This window comes from Lethenteron reissneri, chromosome 46 (genome assembly GCF_015708825.2).
Source record: "Lethenteron reissneri isolate LAM-NWPU_2019-01 chromosome 46, ASM1570882v1, whole genome shotgun sequence".
NCBI classification, from domain to species: domain Eukaryota; kingdom Metazoa; phylum Chordata; class Hyperoartia; order Petromyzontiformes; family Petromyzontidae; genus Lethenteron; species Lethenteron reissneri.
Genome location: NC_083824.1, coordinates 8,138,458 through 8,155,339, shown reverse-complemented (window position 1 = coordinate 8,155,339; position 16,882 = coordinate 8,138,458). Strand labels below are relative to the sequence as shown.

The 16,882-nt window shown below is 46.2% G+C and overlaps 1 protein-coding gene across 1 annotated transcript in view; it reads left to right on the top strand.

The window, feature by feature from the left end:
• Positions 1-13,310, top strand: part of LOC133354150 (double-stranded RNA-specific adenosine deaminase-like) — a 35,127-nt gene extending 21,817 nt beyond the window's left edge. Inside the window, exons 14-15 of the mRNA XM_061570761.1 lie at positions 1,392-1,519; positions 3,290-13,310. Of these exons, the coding sequence (XP_061426745.1) occupies positions 1,392-1,519; positions 3,290-3,530 (369 nt within the window). The 3' untranslated portion in view covers positions 3,531-13,310. The remainder of the gene's footprint in view (positions 1-1,391; positions 1,520-3,289) is intronic.
• Positions 13,311-16,882: the final 3,572 nt, after the last annotated feature.

The following is a 16,882-nucleotide window of genomic DNA, read 5'->3' as shown; positions in this document are numbered from 1 at the left end:
AAGCGTCTGAATAATTGGGATTTCCCCAACGAGAGAACAAAGGGCTCACCCTGGAACGAAAAACAATGCGCACAGGAAGCACCTTTAGCGAGAAAGAACCCGAGAACAAAAACACGTCAAGATAATTCTCTCTTTATTCCAGAGCTTTGCGGGGGGGGGGGGGGGGTAGGTGGATCATGCAGATTTACATTGTGTGCCAAGAGGATCCCAAATGCCCTGGACTGTGACGTGGCCAGGTGCTGACAACAACACAGTGACCAGTCTGCGTGCAGCTTTGTGCATCAGCTTCCTACCCGCATGCAAAACGCTTCTTTAAAAATGTAATTGGCTCAACATCCCAGCACAATGCTCCTGCAAATAGTTATTGAGATTCAGTGAGACTTGGATATGAACGTAGCGATGATGCCCTTCATTCATCCAGGAAAGTCTCATTGATTCTTAAGACCTTTTCAGGAAGAACGGCAAAACTTAGCGCACTCATCACATCACAGACGATATTTCGGGCAATGGCCATTCTTCCCAGCACACACAGAGAGGCCAGAGTAAAATTCAAGCTGAATCTCCGATTATTTGTTGACAATACACTCAAAGCGCTGTACGGATAGACGTCAGAATGCATTGCCGTGCCCGTACAAAGAACATCTCCCTACTCGCACCACTCGAAGTCGTAAAGCAGTGGTTCTCAACCGGGGGTACGCGGCAATGTGGTTTCCTAAGAGTAACGACCAAGCATGAACAAATTATGTCATGCATCCAGATGTTTCATTGAATGCGTTTTTATTCGCTTGCAGTTACTAGCTAGTTAGGATACCTCACAAAATGTACAATTGGTCTAAATGTTTACGTTCATTATTCATGCATTTATTTTTCAAAACCATGTTGGGGTCAGGCAAGGAGGGTACTTGGTTGAAACAATATTCAGCAAGGGGTTAGAGTGGCCAAACAAAGGTTGAGAACTGCTGGCATAAAGGACTGCCCAATTGCCAACCAGCCATGCGTGCACAGGGGTTGACTGAGCTAGTCATTTCTCTGGTGGAATAAAGAAGTCAACAGTTGTTTTCTTATGGATTAACTCACCCCCATCATAAAAATGTGCAATTTCCACCACTGGCCTAGAGCTGTGAACAAGAGTGTAGTGCCGCCCCATGCTTATACGAGTGGGCAACCACGACAACTCGTGGCCACAATGGAATGAACAAATATCACGACGGGATCTAGCAGAAGGTGGTGGAAGTGATGGCAATGGATGATGGCAGCACCAACCGCGTTAGCGGTAGACGGCCTCTTGACTTGCGTGGAATAAACGACGATTGGCACTGTGCGAGACACCTGCATGCATACGTGCATGGACGCACGCGTCTGTGTGTGCGCGCGCGTGCGTGTACCGGCAGGTGGGGCGGGTGAGCGTGTACGACTCGGCCAGGCAGGTGGGCAAGACGAAGGAGACGAGCGCCAACTGGAGCCTCGGGGACGAGCGGCCGGAAATCCTGGATGGCACCAAGGGCAAGGCTCTGGACCAGTAAGGTGTCGCGTCGTGTGTCGGTCAGTCGGTCGTCATCGTCGAGTCATCCGACCGCCCGTCAGGAGCAGAGTTGGGAATCGCGAGACCCACCGACCGACTGCCACCCCTGGCGTCTGTTTCACAGCGGCCGATAAAGATTCCGTGACGTTATTCGAAAGAGAGTAAGCCGTTTTTGTGTGCCAGGATCACGGTCCAAATTGTCAAAATACCGAATTACCTAATTGGGTAAAACTATGTAGGAACATTGCCCCTTCCTGCAAGACTATGTAAATGTGAGCCTCGCTGATAGCCTTGCGGTATTAGAATGTGACGAACATGGAATGTACCAATTGGATTTATCCCACCGACTGATCTGGTGCTCGATGCATGTGCAGCCGTTTTTCAAATGCACCCCTGAACGAGGACCTTCCCACATCGTTTGAGTCGTGGGGGTTGTTTGACCATACTTCACCGTGCCCATCAGTGTGGGTTTGTGAAGGTGGGGAGCATAGAATTGCAGTACAGCAATGGATTTTGCTGCACCACCCTCTTGCCTGCCACGTAGCCCCGCAGCCGCCTATGACAACCTATTTGTGGATGGTTTTCGCCCATCCAGGCACTAGACAGGCTCAGTTCTGCGTAGCTATTATGTGTGTATGTTGAACTTCTTCCGCACCGTACGTACCCAACCGTGCTAATTGGAGGTGCAGGGGAAGTAAAATGGCCCACGGAAGTTGACTTCACAGAGCTACTTCTGTGATCCCTTGAAGTGACCTCTGGTCCACACAATTGAGGGCAGCACTTTCCCACCCATTCTGCACACAAGAGTCATGTTCATCGCATTACAATCAAACTTATATTCTTATTTTTCGATGTAAAGCTTTCGTGATTGCAGGGATTCATCTTCTTGGTTCTTTCGGTAAAGTCACGTAAAAGGGAAATAATAAAATAATTAAAATAAAACATGATGTTATTATAATGGTATTATGTTTTATTTTTATTATTTTATTATTTCCCTTCTATGTGACTTTACAGAAAGAACCAAGAAGATATTTCTTGGTTGTTCCATCTTTTTGTACGATCTCCTTTGCTCCACTAGCCTCAATATAACAATGTATTACTCTCCTATGTGTTTGTCGGTTGTACTGCATGTTGCTCGGCACCGATGTCTGAAGTTTCGCAGAACTGAAGTCAGTTCCCGAAAAATTCACTTCCATAAAAAAAAGTTCCCAGCATGTGAAGTGAAACGTCGGGATATCGTGCCGAACAAAACGCGGTAACGTGAAAACACATTGGAGAACTCCACAGCACAACCTCGAAGATCGATTGCATTGTTACAGCACATCGCGTGATTGCAGGGATTCATCTTCTTGGTTCTTTCGGTAAAGTCACGTAGAAGGGAAATAATAAAATAATAAAAATAAAACACAATAAAATAATATAATAATATGTGTTTTATTTTTATTATTTTATTACTTCCCTTCTACGTGACTTTACCGAAAGAACCAAGAAGATGATATTCTTATTTTTTGAGCCACAATTCTGCCGAATTAAGTGCAGAACGAAATTTTGTGTCACGGTTTTTTGTGCAATCAGTGGTGACAACTCACGACACTTTGAGAACCAGGTTAATCACGGACACCAGCCTGGATTGAAACTCGGGGTCCCAGTCATGCCAGCTCAGCGCTCTGACCTCTACAGTCACCCAATCACCTCCAATGTTGCGGATATTATTTATTTTTAAAAGTAATTCGCCGTGAACGTATCGTGGGGACCTACTTTTCCCAGGACCGGCGCATTGGTGGTGTCCCGCCTATCCAAGCGAGCGCTATCGAAGGCCTTCACCCTCACGTGGCGCAAGTTCAATCACCGGGAGCTGCCAGGGGGCGGCAGTTATGCCGAGGCCAAGATTGCTGCGGGCGACTTCCAGATGGCCAAGCAGCGGTTGTGGGAGAGCCTGGAGCGGCTCGGCTACGGAGAGTGGATCCCCAAACCGCAGGAAGAGGAGCAGTTCTCTATTAAGGAGTGACAGCGGAGCTGAAGGTGCCATCATCGTTTATTCCACGCAAGTCAAGAGGCCGTCCACCGCTAACGCGGTTGGTGCTGCCATCATCCATTGCCATCACTTCCACCACCTTCTGCTAGGTCCCGTCGTGATTGCACTAAAGACTGGGTAAAAAAAGCTGTTTAAAAGAAGGCGTATGCCAGAAACCACCACTTAAGATGTTGTTTCAATATCTGGTCATATTTGTTTATTCCGTTGTGGCCACGAGTTGTAGTGGTTGCCCACTCGTATAAGCATGGGGTGGCATTACACTCTAGCTCTAGGCCAGTGGTGGAAATTGCACATTTTTATGATGGGGGTGAGTTAATCCATAAGAAAACAACTGTTGACTTCTTTATTCCACCATAGAGGAATGACTAGCCCAGTCAATCCCCGATGAGGATTTGAACTAACAACTTTCAGTTTTACGAGCTGCATGCTCTGAAGTATAAATTACTTTTAAATTTCTCTAATTTTAGCTGATGGCGTTGTGATGTTGTCATCGCACAATTGTTTTGGTTTTTCTCATCGAGTGCCTGGAAGGTGAGTGGACAATGATGGTCACTGTGTATCTAATGGGTGCAATAATAGCTGTGGGGCCACGTTCATAAAGGGGCCAGATAAAGTGGTCCAAGATTCCCTGCCTTGGTGTGTGTGTGTCAGACATAGCGTGCTTTTGAATTTGAGTGTCATTTTTTTCTGCACAAGTTAAAAGCTTTATTAGAGTTAAGCGCTCCATTGCTGCCCACAATGATGTCGGCCGCTATCTCTAGGCCAGGAATGTAACAATTTCACGAGTCGCTTATTTGTCGTTAATGAATGTGTCGGGAGGTCATTGAGATCGGTTCGACTGCCGTAGTTTCTCACAGTTGCGCTGCATTGTACGGCGTACCATTTTCTACGGTGCCTGAAATTTTGTTCCAATGTTGCTTAGAGCATTTAGGAAATGTAATTCTGAAATTCAAACAACAACACGCAGTATAACACGAAAACATCCTGGAAAGCTCTGGGAATCACTATTTACGCTTACAATACATGTGTAGTGGTTTCCACAAAGGCACACACTTTAACTTGGAGGCAACACGTTTATTATAACACCCCAACAGGATTTCTACATAAACGTAGACTGGTTAACTAGACCACAACGGGGTAACTACATTACCGGGTCAGTCAGTAATACACTGCCTGACCCACGATGGCGAGTTTAAAAACCGAAGCCCTAAGACCGAGGACCGAGGATCAAAGAGACGTAGCACCGACGGGTTGATTCCAGAAGACAGCCGCGATTGCTCTCGGGACTTCCCTTTTATGCTCCCGAGCGTAGCCTCGCCCCGCCTTCGGCCACACCCCTTCTGGATCTTACCAGAAGGTTCTCGACCGAGCATCACGTGTCCCTCAAGCCACCCTTTTGGGCCCCCTCGCTACCCTGTCCCGGTCACGTGCCCTCTCGGGTTCACCCAGACTGTCACGTCTTTACTTGCCCTCTCTCTGACCGTCAGCAGAACCCTACCCTCCAGGGCCCGCTTCGATGTCGTACCCACTCTGGTGCCAGAGCGAGGCCCAAGATGCACCGTTCCACTCTTGTGACAGTAGCTGGCGCTATACGCCATAGTGACTCCATTTACGTCACTACACATGCATTGATTCAGCAGCGTGTGATTTTTTGTCACTGTAGATTTTACATGCAATACAGTGGACAAAAATTTAATTGACTTAGGAATTTAAGAGCAAGCCTTCATTCTTGACGGTTTATCAAATCGTTGAGTGAGGGAAAATATTACATATCTACAATAGGTACTTCTCAAACTATGTCAGTGACGATTAAACACAGAATATAAACATAACTGTTTTATATTTTTGCATACGAATAACATGCATTTTAGTCATCAGCCTATTGGCTTTCCAATCCAATATTATGCAGCAGCATTTGTTGAAGAGCAAAAAACTCGGGACCGTTTTGGAATTTCTGGGTCTCATCAGCATAGTGAGACTTTGCTAAACAAATCTGTGGCTTTGAAGCGACGAGCAGTTTTAACATTTCACCATTTAGAGACTCGGTGATGGACAAAGTGGAATTGAGGCCAAGCACTTATTTAGTAGTAGTGGGTGATGTCGCAATAGCATGTGGTCTGGCAGAGTCTTGTCAGGTCAGTGTCTGGAGACCCATAGTAAAGAGAAAAGTTTTAATATTCTATGGCAAGATTTTGTCGCTGGTTAAACATTCCGGATCGTTTGCCATTTTGGCCATTGTCGTCTCAGAGAAATATCGCATAATTTAGTACTACATTGTAACCTAGAGACGTTAATATGTGTGGAGTGTGTTATGAATAAGCCAATTTCAGGTAAGATGGTCATATATATACGAGGAGTTTAATTTAAATATGAGGGCTACCACAAAAATAATGCGTTATTATATTTAGTTTAAATGGTGTCTGGTTCAGAAGCAATGCTGTGATGTACCTATGATTGCAACTGTTGGTTACATGTGGTGTGAAAGTAGTTCAACATACATAAGTAAAGGTGGCAGCACTGAGGCATTGAATTGTTCCATGTCAGCATCCACCAGGAGTCTTCTTTAAAGTCTTACATTTAGAATTTCCTGTTGGGCCCACGAACATGTGCAGAGAGAGCTGTAAGGCAGGCACCAAGTGCCCCCCCCCCCCTCTCATCTAGCTGTTCTAGCCCACCTACCCACAATCCCTCAGCCGAGCAAGATCCAGCGAGGGCTGCAGCCTCCATAGGGACACTACTGACTGGGATACCCCCGGCATCTTAGGATGTCTCTTTTGTGAGGATGGTTTCTGCGAGTAGCCGTATAAGGTGAGGCCTCTTCAATTTTTTGGGTTGGAAGCTTTGGTACAACTGCTAAATTTAAGAATATAAAGAAGGGCTCTGTAAATGCTCACGGTGAATACAAAAAAATATTTTTGTTGTCGCAAGTTGCAAATCCTTATTTTGATTGGGCCATTGGGATTAACATGTATCCGAAGCAGGCAGGAAGTCGGCTTGTAACGATGAATGGATTCGTTGGTTGTAATCTATTTTTACACTTACAATACGTCGATTGATTTTTTGTTAATTCAAGAATGGATTACTTCCAATCGCACGCGATGTGCTGTAACAATGCAATCGATCTTCGAGGTTGTGCTGTGGAGTTCTCCAATGTGTTTTCACGTTACCGCGTTTTGTTCGGCACGATATCCCGACGTTTCACTTCACATGCTGGGAACTTTTTTTTATGGAAGTGAATTTTTCGGGAACTGACTTCAGTTCTGCGAAACTTCAGACATCGGTGCCGAGCAACACGGAAAACAACCCAAAAAACACATAGGAGAGTAATACGTTGTTATATTGAGGCTAATGGAGCAAAGGAAATGGTGCAAAAAAGATGGAACAACCAAGAAATAATTCAGACAAGATGGTAAGAACGTGATGAAGTTTTTTTAATCGTATAGGCACCCAGAATCATGACGATTCATAAAATTCCTTGGGTTCATCGTTCCTTGCCAAGAAAGCAGTAATTGACTTCTCAACAGCTGAAGATGCTATCTCGGATGGAGATTCAGTGTCACGCGGTGCTTTCATTATACAGAGTTGTGGTTTGACTCGAGCGCTGTACATAGATGACATTTATAACAGCCCATTGGCATCAGAAATCTCTTTTTTGGGAGGCAGGGAGAAATTTAGCTCTAGGGAATTTGATAACTGCTCTCTCCAAATTGATATCACTCTTAGAGGTAATTTTTAACAAATATCCCACTGCTACCATTGATGAGAATTTAGTGAGACTACCGAGATGACCATTACAGCATATTTTCACATTCCTATAGGCTACAGTTGCATGCCCTTACCACATAACATTGAATATAAATTCAAGTAATCGCTTTCAGAGTTACTCTTGAACAAAATTCATGTTGTAATCAGTGATCTAATGTACTGAGCATCATACATATCAGTACTGCATGCCTATCTGTATATGCATAGGTGAGAGCCTATTAAGATATTATGCATATGTCAAATACATATAATAATGATGATGATATGGGATTTTTTCTAAAACCAACAAACCTGTGTGTACCATTTCAAAAGCGGCAATTTAGCTTATTACATTTGCAGCACTATGTATATTAAATCATTTACAATTTTTACCCAGGAGGGCCTTACTGAGTCTGTAAAGGCTCCCTTTCAGGAGGGTCGTGTTTGAAACATACACTGGCTAAACAGAACGTTGTGTTACGTGACATGCAACTTTGCGTACACAAACAGATCCTACCAGTTCACCAGTGGGGTCGGTCATTTATATTTAGTCGCTATTCAACGCAAGTAATTTTTTAAATTATATTTTTACATACGTAATAAAATACTTCCACGACGATGCTTGTGCTTCTTTAATTAACGGTAGTACGGCACAGCTCCGCTCCCTCCCCCTCCGGGTGATTTCGCTCTTCTCAACATCGTAGACGAGGCGTCCCTCTCCGAGTTACCCCCACGGCTCACTCCACTCTCCCGGCCTCACCGCTGACTGACGGCGTGCCAGAAGGAGGGGAGAGCTTCGTTGGAGGATCCGCCACGTGGTCCGTGGCGAGGAGAGGATGAGCAGCGATGCGGTCCGGAACCCAGGCTTCCCACACCGACCACGAGTCCTCCCCTCCCTGTCCTCTAGCCACGCCCCCTCCCTCTTCTCTAGCCACGCAGGTGGTACGGCAACGACCCTGGTCCGTAAGCAGCTGTTTGGGAGCACCCTTATCCATAACATACCCGTTCAAAAACGCGTTGGCAATGGAAGCCGCCGACTGGTCTGGTAGCGGCCAAGCCATCAGCCAGCGAGAAAAATATTCGACACCCACCAAAAATAATTTGTTCCCTCTAGATGTGACCGGAAAGGGCCCTAAGACATCGAGTGCCACCAACTCGTTGATACGCGGCGGGTGACATTTCTGCTGCGGCAGTTTCCTCTGAGCACAAGCCGTACAAGATTGGATCCATTTGGAGACATCGGCCGTCATCCCCGGCCAATAGTAATCCCGTTGCAATGTCAACAGCGACTTCTGAACTCCACGGTATAACAATTTCTCCCCATGCAGCACACGAACCAACCCGCCAACGATCCAATGTATCCTCCCTCCACATCAAAAGGCCATCGTGAAAAGTCAACCGACCACCCTCGCCAGCAGGGAAAGTCACCTGCGCGCGCCCTGCCCGACGCCGAAGATCCCCTAAAGAGTCGTTAAGCAGTTGCTCGCACATCCATACAGCGTGAGGAAGCTGCAACTCGCTGTCAACTGGCACACCCGTGTCTAGAGGCTTATAAGCGGCGACAGCAGACATTGCCGTACATGCCTGTAAGGCAAGGGGTCCACAACGACTCGTCCCAGACAAACACGGGCAGCGAGGCAATTGTGGCAGTCGCAATAAAGCATCCGCGTTGGAATGGCGAGAGCCTTTACGGTAAACAACGCTGAAAGAGAATTCCTGCAAAATTTCTAGCCAACGAGAGAGTTGGCCAGCTGGCTGCTCGATTTTCAAAGTAGTATTGAAGAGCTGCATGATCGGTGGAGACAACAAACTCCCTGTCATAAAGGTGTGCTAAACGCAGTTTTGGGTTTTGATGAGTCGTCCAGGGGTAGCTGCCAAGGCCCTAAGACAGATCAAGAGTGGAAAAATACCGTGCGCCGGACAAGGCATTTAGAGAGTCATCCATACGCGGAAGTGGATATGCGTCGGCTACCGAAACTTTATTCAGCTTGCGGAAATCGACGCAAAATCTGAGCCTACCACCTTTTTGGACAAGCACAACGGGCGCGCCCCAGGGACTATTAGACGGGGAGATAATATCGGCGGCCAGCATGTCGTTGACCGTTGTACGCGTTCCTTCTCCACCGGGCTCAACCGGTGTGAGTTTGTCGAATAGGGCTGGACTCACCCATATCATTATTTCGTCCCTAACTAAAAATGTCCGAAAATTCGCATAGTAGAGCACGCAATCTACCCCGTTGGTCAGAGGACAAGGACGCATTCTCCCCACACAACGCGGCAACCAATCACTCATCCGGCACATGGCAGGGCTGAGCCGCTCCCACCAACCGCCGTGGCTCAACCTCGTCATGGTCTGAAAACACGGTGGTGGCATGAGCCAACACCGTACCAGCGGGAACTATCATAACGTCCGGCCCCCCGTTGAGTACCTGCAAGAACGGGACCTGCTCGGAGCGAATTATTGTCTGTGCACCAGAAAACGCCAGACCTCGAGTTGCGGTATTAGACGGGGTCAAAAGGATCCCAGCCTTCGGATCAACACACCCAAATCCCCTTACGATAGCACAATGGCACAAGCATCTGGGAACCCAGCGGAATCTCTACCTTGATATCAACGAGGGCCTGAACTGCAGCGCCCGGTGGCAAGCGCAGCAATGGGGACGGCAAAAAAGCAATTTGCGACCCGAAGGCATCTCCAAGCAACCCTGATCGACCAGGATCTTAACGGGCATATGTCGAAGGAAATCAGTACCCAACAAACAGGGCACAGATAACAACCTAGAGATCAAAACCGGTCCTGATACGGCAACATCACCAATAACAATGAGGGCATCCAACTGGCCAATGATGCCCATGCTGCCCCCATTAGCCGCAACACAAGCATCAACGATTTGAGTAACGGGAATTGACAACAATTGAAAAATTACATCCGTGTCCACCAAGATGCTCCCTGTATCGAACCGGGTACCGTCGAGGATCCCGCAGCCGCCGCCGCGACCACCCAACGCCCAATTTCTTCCATTGTGTGAGCGAATTGGGCCAATTCCGTGTAACCGAACCCGAATGGCCGGAATTAACAATCGAATCTAGCTGTGAGCGAACGGCACCATGACCTGAGATGCATGAGGTTGCAAAATGGGCCGTGTGTCTGATGTGTACCGACTCGCCTGCGGGTTTGGAGGATGAGCCATCAGAGGGGCAGCAGGAGCCGCAGCTGAAGATGGAGAACGAGGACGACTCCGGCATTCCCTCGCGAAGTGACCCAGCCGGCCGCATCGGTAGCAGGTGACGGCCGGCCTTTGTGACCCCCGATCATCACGGGGACGTGGTCCTACGGACCCCCGGCGACGAGCAGCATCACCCCGTTTCTGATCCCATCGATAAGCCGCAGCTGCTAGATCGCCGTCGGGAGACTCGTCCCCAGGCGGAATGCCGACAACCTTGGCCGGTGACCAGCCCTGTGGTTCCCCGTCATGACTAGGGTCACCCGTACACGCCGCCATCTGCGACCACCACTGCAGATTCTCGTGTGCATGAAGGCATTTAGCAGCCCATCGGGACGATTGCATCTCGTGGCTGCACGCAGATAGAACTACTCCCATGTCCCTTGCCAGCGCTAGCATACGGTCCATTACAAGCAGGTCGAGGGCCTCTTGTTTCACATCGGGGTAGGCAGCCATGGCCAACGCCATCAAATCACTATGGTAGGCAAGGGGAGATTCTGAACTACCTCGCTTACGCTGCATAAACTTCCTCCGTGTGTCTGAAGGTGGCTCATAGGCTTCCGCCATCTCGGCATACGCACTTTGCAACGTTGCTCTCTTTTCCGGAGGAATAGACCTGAAGACCGCCAGAGCGTCGTCATCTAACACGGTCGGTAGAGCGACCAGCGCCTCCTCCTCCTCCGTCCAGTGGACCGATTGGAACGCCGCCTCGAAACGCCAGGTGAAGGCGCTCCAGTCGCCACCAGCCGCAATGAAGTCTTTAACATGAGGAAGTCGATGGCTGCGATCGGCACTGCCCAGTACGGCAGCAGCAGCAGCTGCCGCACCCTCCACAGCACGCGGCCCGTCGGAAATGGCCGGCTCCGAACCCGCCCATCGCTGTACTGTCCAAGATGGCGGTGTCCAGCCGCACGGGCAGGTTTTTTTTCCATCAAATTTCCCCGCCTCTGTCCACCCACGACATTGAGAAGATCGGCAAGTCGCGTGCAGTGAGATGAAGTGTGGGTACGCCCACCTCTTTTCAATCCATCTGGTCAGTGTAGAAAAGCAGACCAAAATGCCCTCTCGCGTTCGCCCGAGTGGAGAGAACCCCTCCGCCAATGGTGGCCTGAGCAAGCAATTTCAGGGCTGCACCTGAACACTTGGGCAGGTATTTGAGCGGCTGCTCATGTCGCCCCATTGCTTATATTTACAGGTGCGTCATTCATGGTTGCTGTTGTCCTACCAGCAGCTGTAAGGACCAAGTCATAGTTGTGGAACCACATGGGCTCACTTACTGCTGGGTTGCGTTTTACAGTTTATTTTATATTTTATGAATTGTACGTATGTAGAATAGGTGTTCTTAGTTTATTTGTGACCACTTTTAATCGTTTTTTTTTGGATTGGCATATGCATATAATGTAGGTACTGCAGTGTACGTTTGGTTGTTTGTGTCTCATTTAGCACATGCTGGACAATTTACAAAGTGTGTATTTTTTTCACTATGTTTATGCATGTGTTTGCGGTTTTCCGGATGTGTTGAAAATATTAAATGTACCATAGACTCATGCAGGTAATAATTTACAGCTATTTGTTATTCTGCTGCTGGATGAAGGCCTCCAGATGTTAGTCATGGGGTTGTTTGAGTTTACTTCACCATGCCGGTCATTGCGGGTTTATGAAAAGGGAAGCCCAGGACCAGTTCAGATATTACTTGCCACTCGGCTTAGCTCAGGCTGGGCATCTGATGCAGTCTCCAACTTCATATTGCAGGGCGATAACCACTGTGGCGGTCACACGATTAACTAAAACTAAACTAATCTATGTAATAATCCCTGGCATAATTATTCTCTTCTATTTTATATTAAACACATTGCAGATGTCATTCTAAAAAAATATTAACCATGTATATGCGTAAGGTCATATTCCCATCTCGATATAATGGCCAATACACATGGCCCTAGTGATTCTCACACTGTTATTGGGCATGGAAATGTTACATTTCTACATTTTCACCATGAAGCTGGGGGTAAAAGCAGTGTTCCCCGAACTTGAATGGGGTTATTATACATTGGGTCCTTTAACCAGCTGATAATACATTTTGTATTTATATACTCTTGGTTCTTTCTGTAAAGTCACATAGGTAAAGAAATAATCGATAAAAATCACTCCCACTTTAGTATTAATTTTTTTGCTGTGGTGTTCACACCTGATGACGATTGATTGTGTTGCAATCGAAACGTCGTGATTTAATTTTTATTTATTTTTATCTTTTATTTATTATTTTCTTTACCTACGATACTTTACCGAAAAAACCATGAGTATGGATCCTTGCAGTCACGAAAACTTCAAATCTAGAATTTAGGATTTAGTTTTTTTTTCCAAAGGTGACCTGGATGGGTGTAGTTGGAGTTAACAATTTTTCTGTTGATATACCCGAAGTATACCATGGGCAACGTTGGGCCTACGTTCGCATGCGGTTAGAACCATTGGACCAACGTTCATGCAACGTTGGCCTAACGTTCCATGTTTACCGGGTTACTTTATGTATATGTCCAAGGATATGTGTAAAATGTGCACAGAGTTGTCTTACACTGATTGCTTTACCATTTTTGAATGAAGATGGCCTAAACTGGAACGGTACAAGCCATGTGTGGTCTATATCATGTGTTCTTAAACTTATGCAGAATTGCACTTGCAATCATCAGTTTGCGTTGACCAATGACTTAGAGCTATGTACAATATTAGATGAGCATGCATTGCGTAACTGATTCTATTTTTTAAATAAAGTGAACACATTACAGTAGTCCTGTCCTATGATTTGTTTTCAATGTTTTGGTGTAAACAGTGTTAGTTGGCTCTGGAAGTTCCACATTCCTATGACAATTTCCAGTTTAATAATATAATAATATTCTTGGTTCTTTCGGTAAAGTTACTTAGATAGAAAATAAATTAAAAATAATACATTGAATATAATTAAAGCAAAAAAAACACGACGTTTCGATCGCAACACAAATCGGTCTTCATCATCCGCCTGATGAAGACCGTTTGTGTTGCGATCGAAACGTCGTGGGTTTTTTGCTTTCATTATTTTCAATTGATTAATTTTAATTTCATTATTTTTATTTTCTATCTACGTGACTTCACCAAAAGAACCAAGAATATGAATTGCTGCAGTCACGAAAGTTTCAAGTCAATAATAGAATAATGTCAACTTAACCTGGAGAGAGCCTCACTGAGTCTTGGACTTTTTCAGCAGGATCCCACATTCTTGCTTTGTTTGACCAATTCCACCAAAGAGCGTTTGGCATGAAGGGGGAACTGGAGTACCTGAAAACAACCCACACATACCAATGGGTAACACTGAAAGCTCTGCACAGATATATTTAAGAATCCCTCGTTATACTCACCTACTGGCCACCTCACATCCCCAACTATAATACCTGATATTTCGAGGAAGTTTTCCATACAAATACTAACAATGTACATACGATTCAAATAGCATTTTTAATCGGGTATTGAACCCAATATATATGTGCTGTACGGCTGTCTATCTCCTGACACCTCGCAGACCTCAACATGGAATGCCTACAACACCTCGTATGCACTGGTGGTCATCCAAGCACTTACCCGGCTCGATCCTCTAGCCTCCAAGATCCAACGAGATTGGGCTCATTCAGGGTGATTTTGGTTGAAGGACGACTTCTAATTCGCTACAAAGTGGTGCAGCTTCAGGTGGATACCAGTTTACACACCCTTGAGATGATGGTGTGGTGGTGAAGGAGATACCCCTCCCCTGGTTGTGATTGGAGCTATAGATCTCATCACAGGTGTTTTAACAAAGGGCACCCTTGGTTGGAGCGGTAACACAATGGTTCACACACTGCACAATGAACCCAACGACCCGAGTTTGATTCCTGGCCACAGCTACCATCAGTGGTGAGTGATATCTGAACCAGAACTGGGGCACCTCCACCTTCAACATTACATAAACTGAAAAAATCGCAACTGGGAGCAGAATTTTCTATTTAAAACAGTGATTACACATTGGATAACCTTTGTGATTGGCAATAAGGAGAAGTATGAATATGGTGAACGAAATGGATTGGAACTGAAAAGTTCACAAAAAGCATGGAGAGACTTGCTTGGAATTACATCGAGACAAGTACGCACACACTGGATAATGATATTGAACCCGTTAAGAAAGAGTAAGTTGGCTCTGGAATTATATGATACGAATGGCAGTAAAGGAATAGAACGCATATGTATTCCGAGGAGATGGAGTTATGAAATCGTGCAGGTGGTAGATGGGTTATTATGTCACAAGATTGTGAGATGGCAGTGGATTTGAAATGCATTCATCCAGCAGTGGATTGACCATGGCTGGTGATGATAAGGCAGGCTGGTTCATCACACGTCCTTGATGCATGACGATGATGTGGAGAGGCGTTCAACAGTGGATAGAAAACGGTTGATGATGAAGTGAAATACTTAAATGAGGGTCACTTCCTGTTACTACCCAGCAGCAGCATTGCACGCTCCACTGACAACTCGGTCAGAAACCTCATGGGACAATTGAGTGGCTTTGCTAAGCTTTGGGAAATGAACGAGCAGGAGTTATAGGGAAGTCATGCAGGGGCGGTTTCTTCATTATGGCGATTGGGCGACGCACCACCAATGTCATTCAACCACAGAGTCACGCTAGCCGTCACTGTCAGCCTCTGGATATAGTCCAATCAGCGTCATGTCACGTTCTGTGGAGTACCGCCTCTTTTGGGGCGATTTCACTCCGGCTGAGAATCGCCCCGAGTGGCCCCATAGACTTACATTGAAAGATGTTTTTTTTCGAACGGGGGCGCTCCAATGCATTCTCTATGGCTTCTGGGAGGGCTCACCCTAACGTGCTTACGTCATCATACGTGCTTACGTCATCATACGTAAGCACGTTTCATCCAACAATATAATTTATCGCTACCTAGTGGAATCTTTAATAAAATAAACTTGAGTGGTTTGTTTTAATAGTGAGTATATAAACAAACAAGATGTATTGTAAGAGTCACTTTATTTTTCATTAATATTAAAGAAGTGAAGTTGCCTTTACATGCTTAAGCTGTTAATTTATCCATTACATGGGTGGACCTTATCCTTATCAATCATCCAGACATTTGCCCCCCCTGAGAGATTTTGCAGGAGCCGCCACTGAAGTCATGGTATATATTTTTGGTTTCTGTTTTTGTACAAATATTTTCATGATTCATAGAATTGGGTATACTATGCTTGGCCCAGGACCCAAGTTGCAGGTTTGTCCGGTAGTGGATCTTCACGCATCGAAGGGGTGGTGCGGATTGGTGGTCTCAAAGGGAGGTGATTATCCCCATCACCCTCCCAGAAAACATGCCAACGTTGAGTGGACGTTAGTACGTGGCTGAAATTTTTGGATCAACGTTAGCACAGCTTTGGTCCAACGTTCCATATTTGCTGGGCTTCCCCTTGATGCATGGCTGGGTTTGTCTGCCTGCCTTGGTTTGACCGCATGCGTAAGCCAAGGTCTAAATGAAAGTCAAAAGTGACTGCTGTCCCCCACATGTATGAAAATACATCTCTCCGACCCTATTGTGCACATAGTGTCAAAACAATCACAGACCAGATTTTCACCCAATCATAGACCTTCCCGGGCTTTAGTTGATTCAATATTAAGGGCAACTGCTTCTAAATTAATTTTATGTACAGCTAAGGGTTTAGGGTTATCTTTACAGTTTGTCATCAATGCACTGCTTCGGCCGTATGTGTCACGGGAAAATGTGACAGTCCCAAATTGAAAACGAAGAACGCGTGTGTGCATATCCAGGAGAGCCTCGTTGAGTCCCGAGCATTTTTTTAGTGGCGCCCCACCAAGCGTTCACAGTAGGTGGCGATGTTGCTGTGCATAATCTTTTTTGAGCGATTCCTAGGTAATTGCTCCATTGGGATTGACAACACATGCCCATTACACCCCAAGAACCCACATGCCCATTACACCCCAAGAACCCACATGCCCATTGAAACCTAAGAACCCACAAGCCCATTGAAGCCTAAGAACCCACATGCCAGTTGAAATCTAAGAACACACAAGCCAATTGAAACCTAAGTACCCACATGCCCATTGAAACCTAAGAACCCACAAGCCCATTGAAGCCTAAGAACCCACATGCCAATTGAAACCTAAGTACCCACATGCCCATTGAAACCTAAGAATCCACAGGCCTGTTGAAACCTAAGAACCCACATGCCCATTGAAACCTAAGAACCCACATGCCCATTGAAACCTAATAACCCTCATGCCCGTTTAAACCTAAGAACCCACGTGTCATTGAAACCTAAGAACCCACATGCCCATTG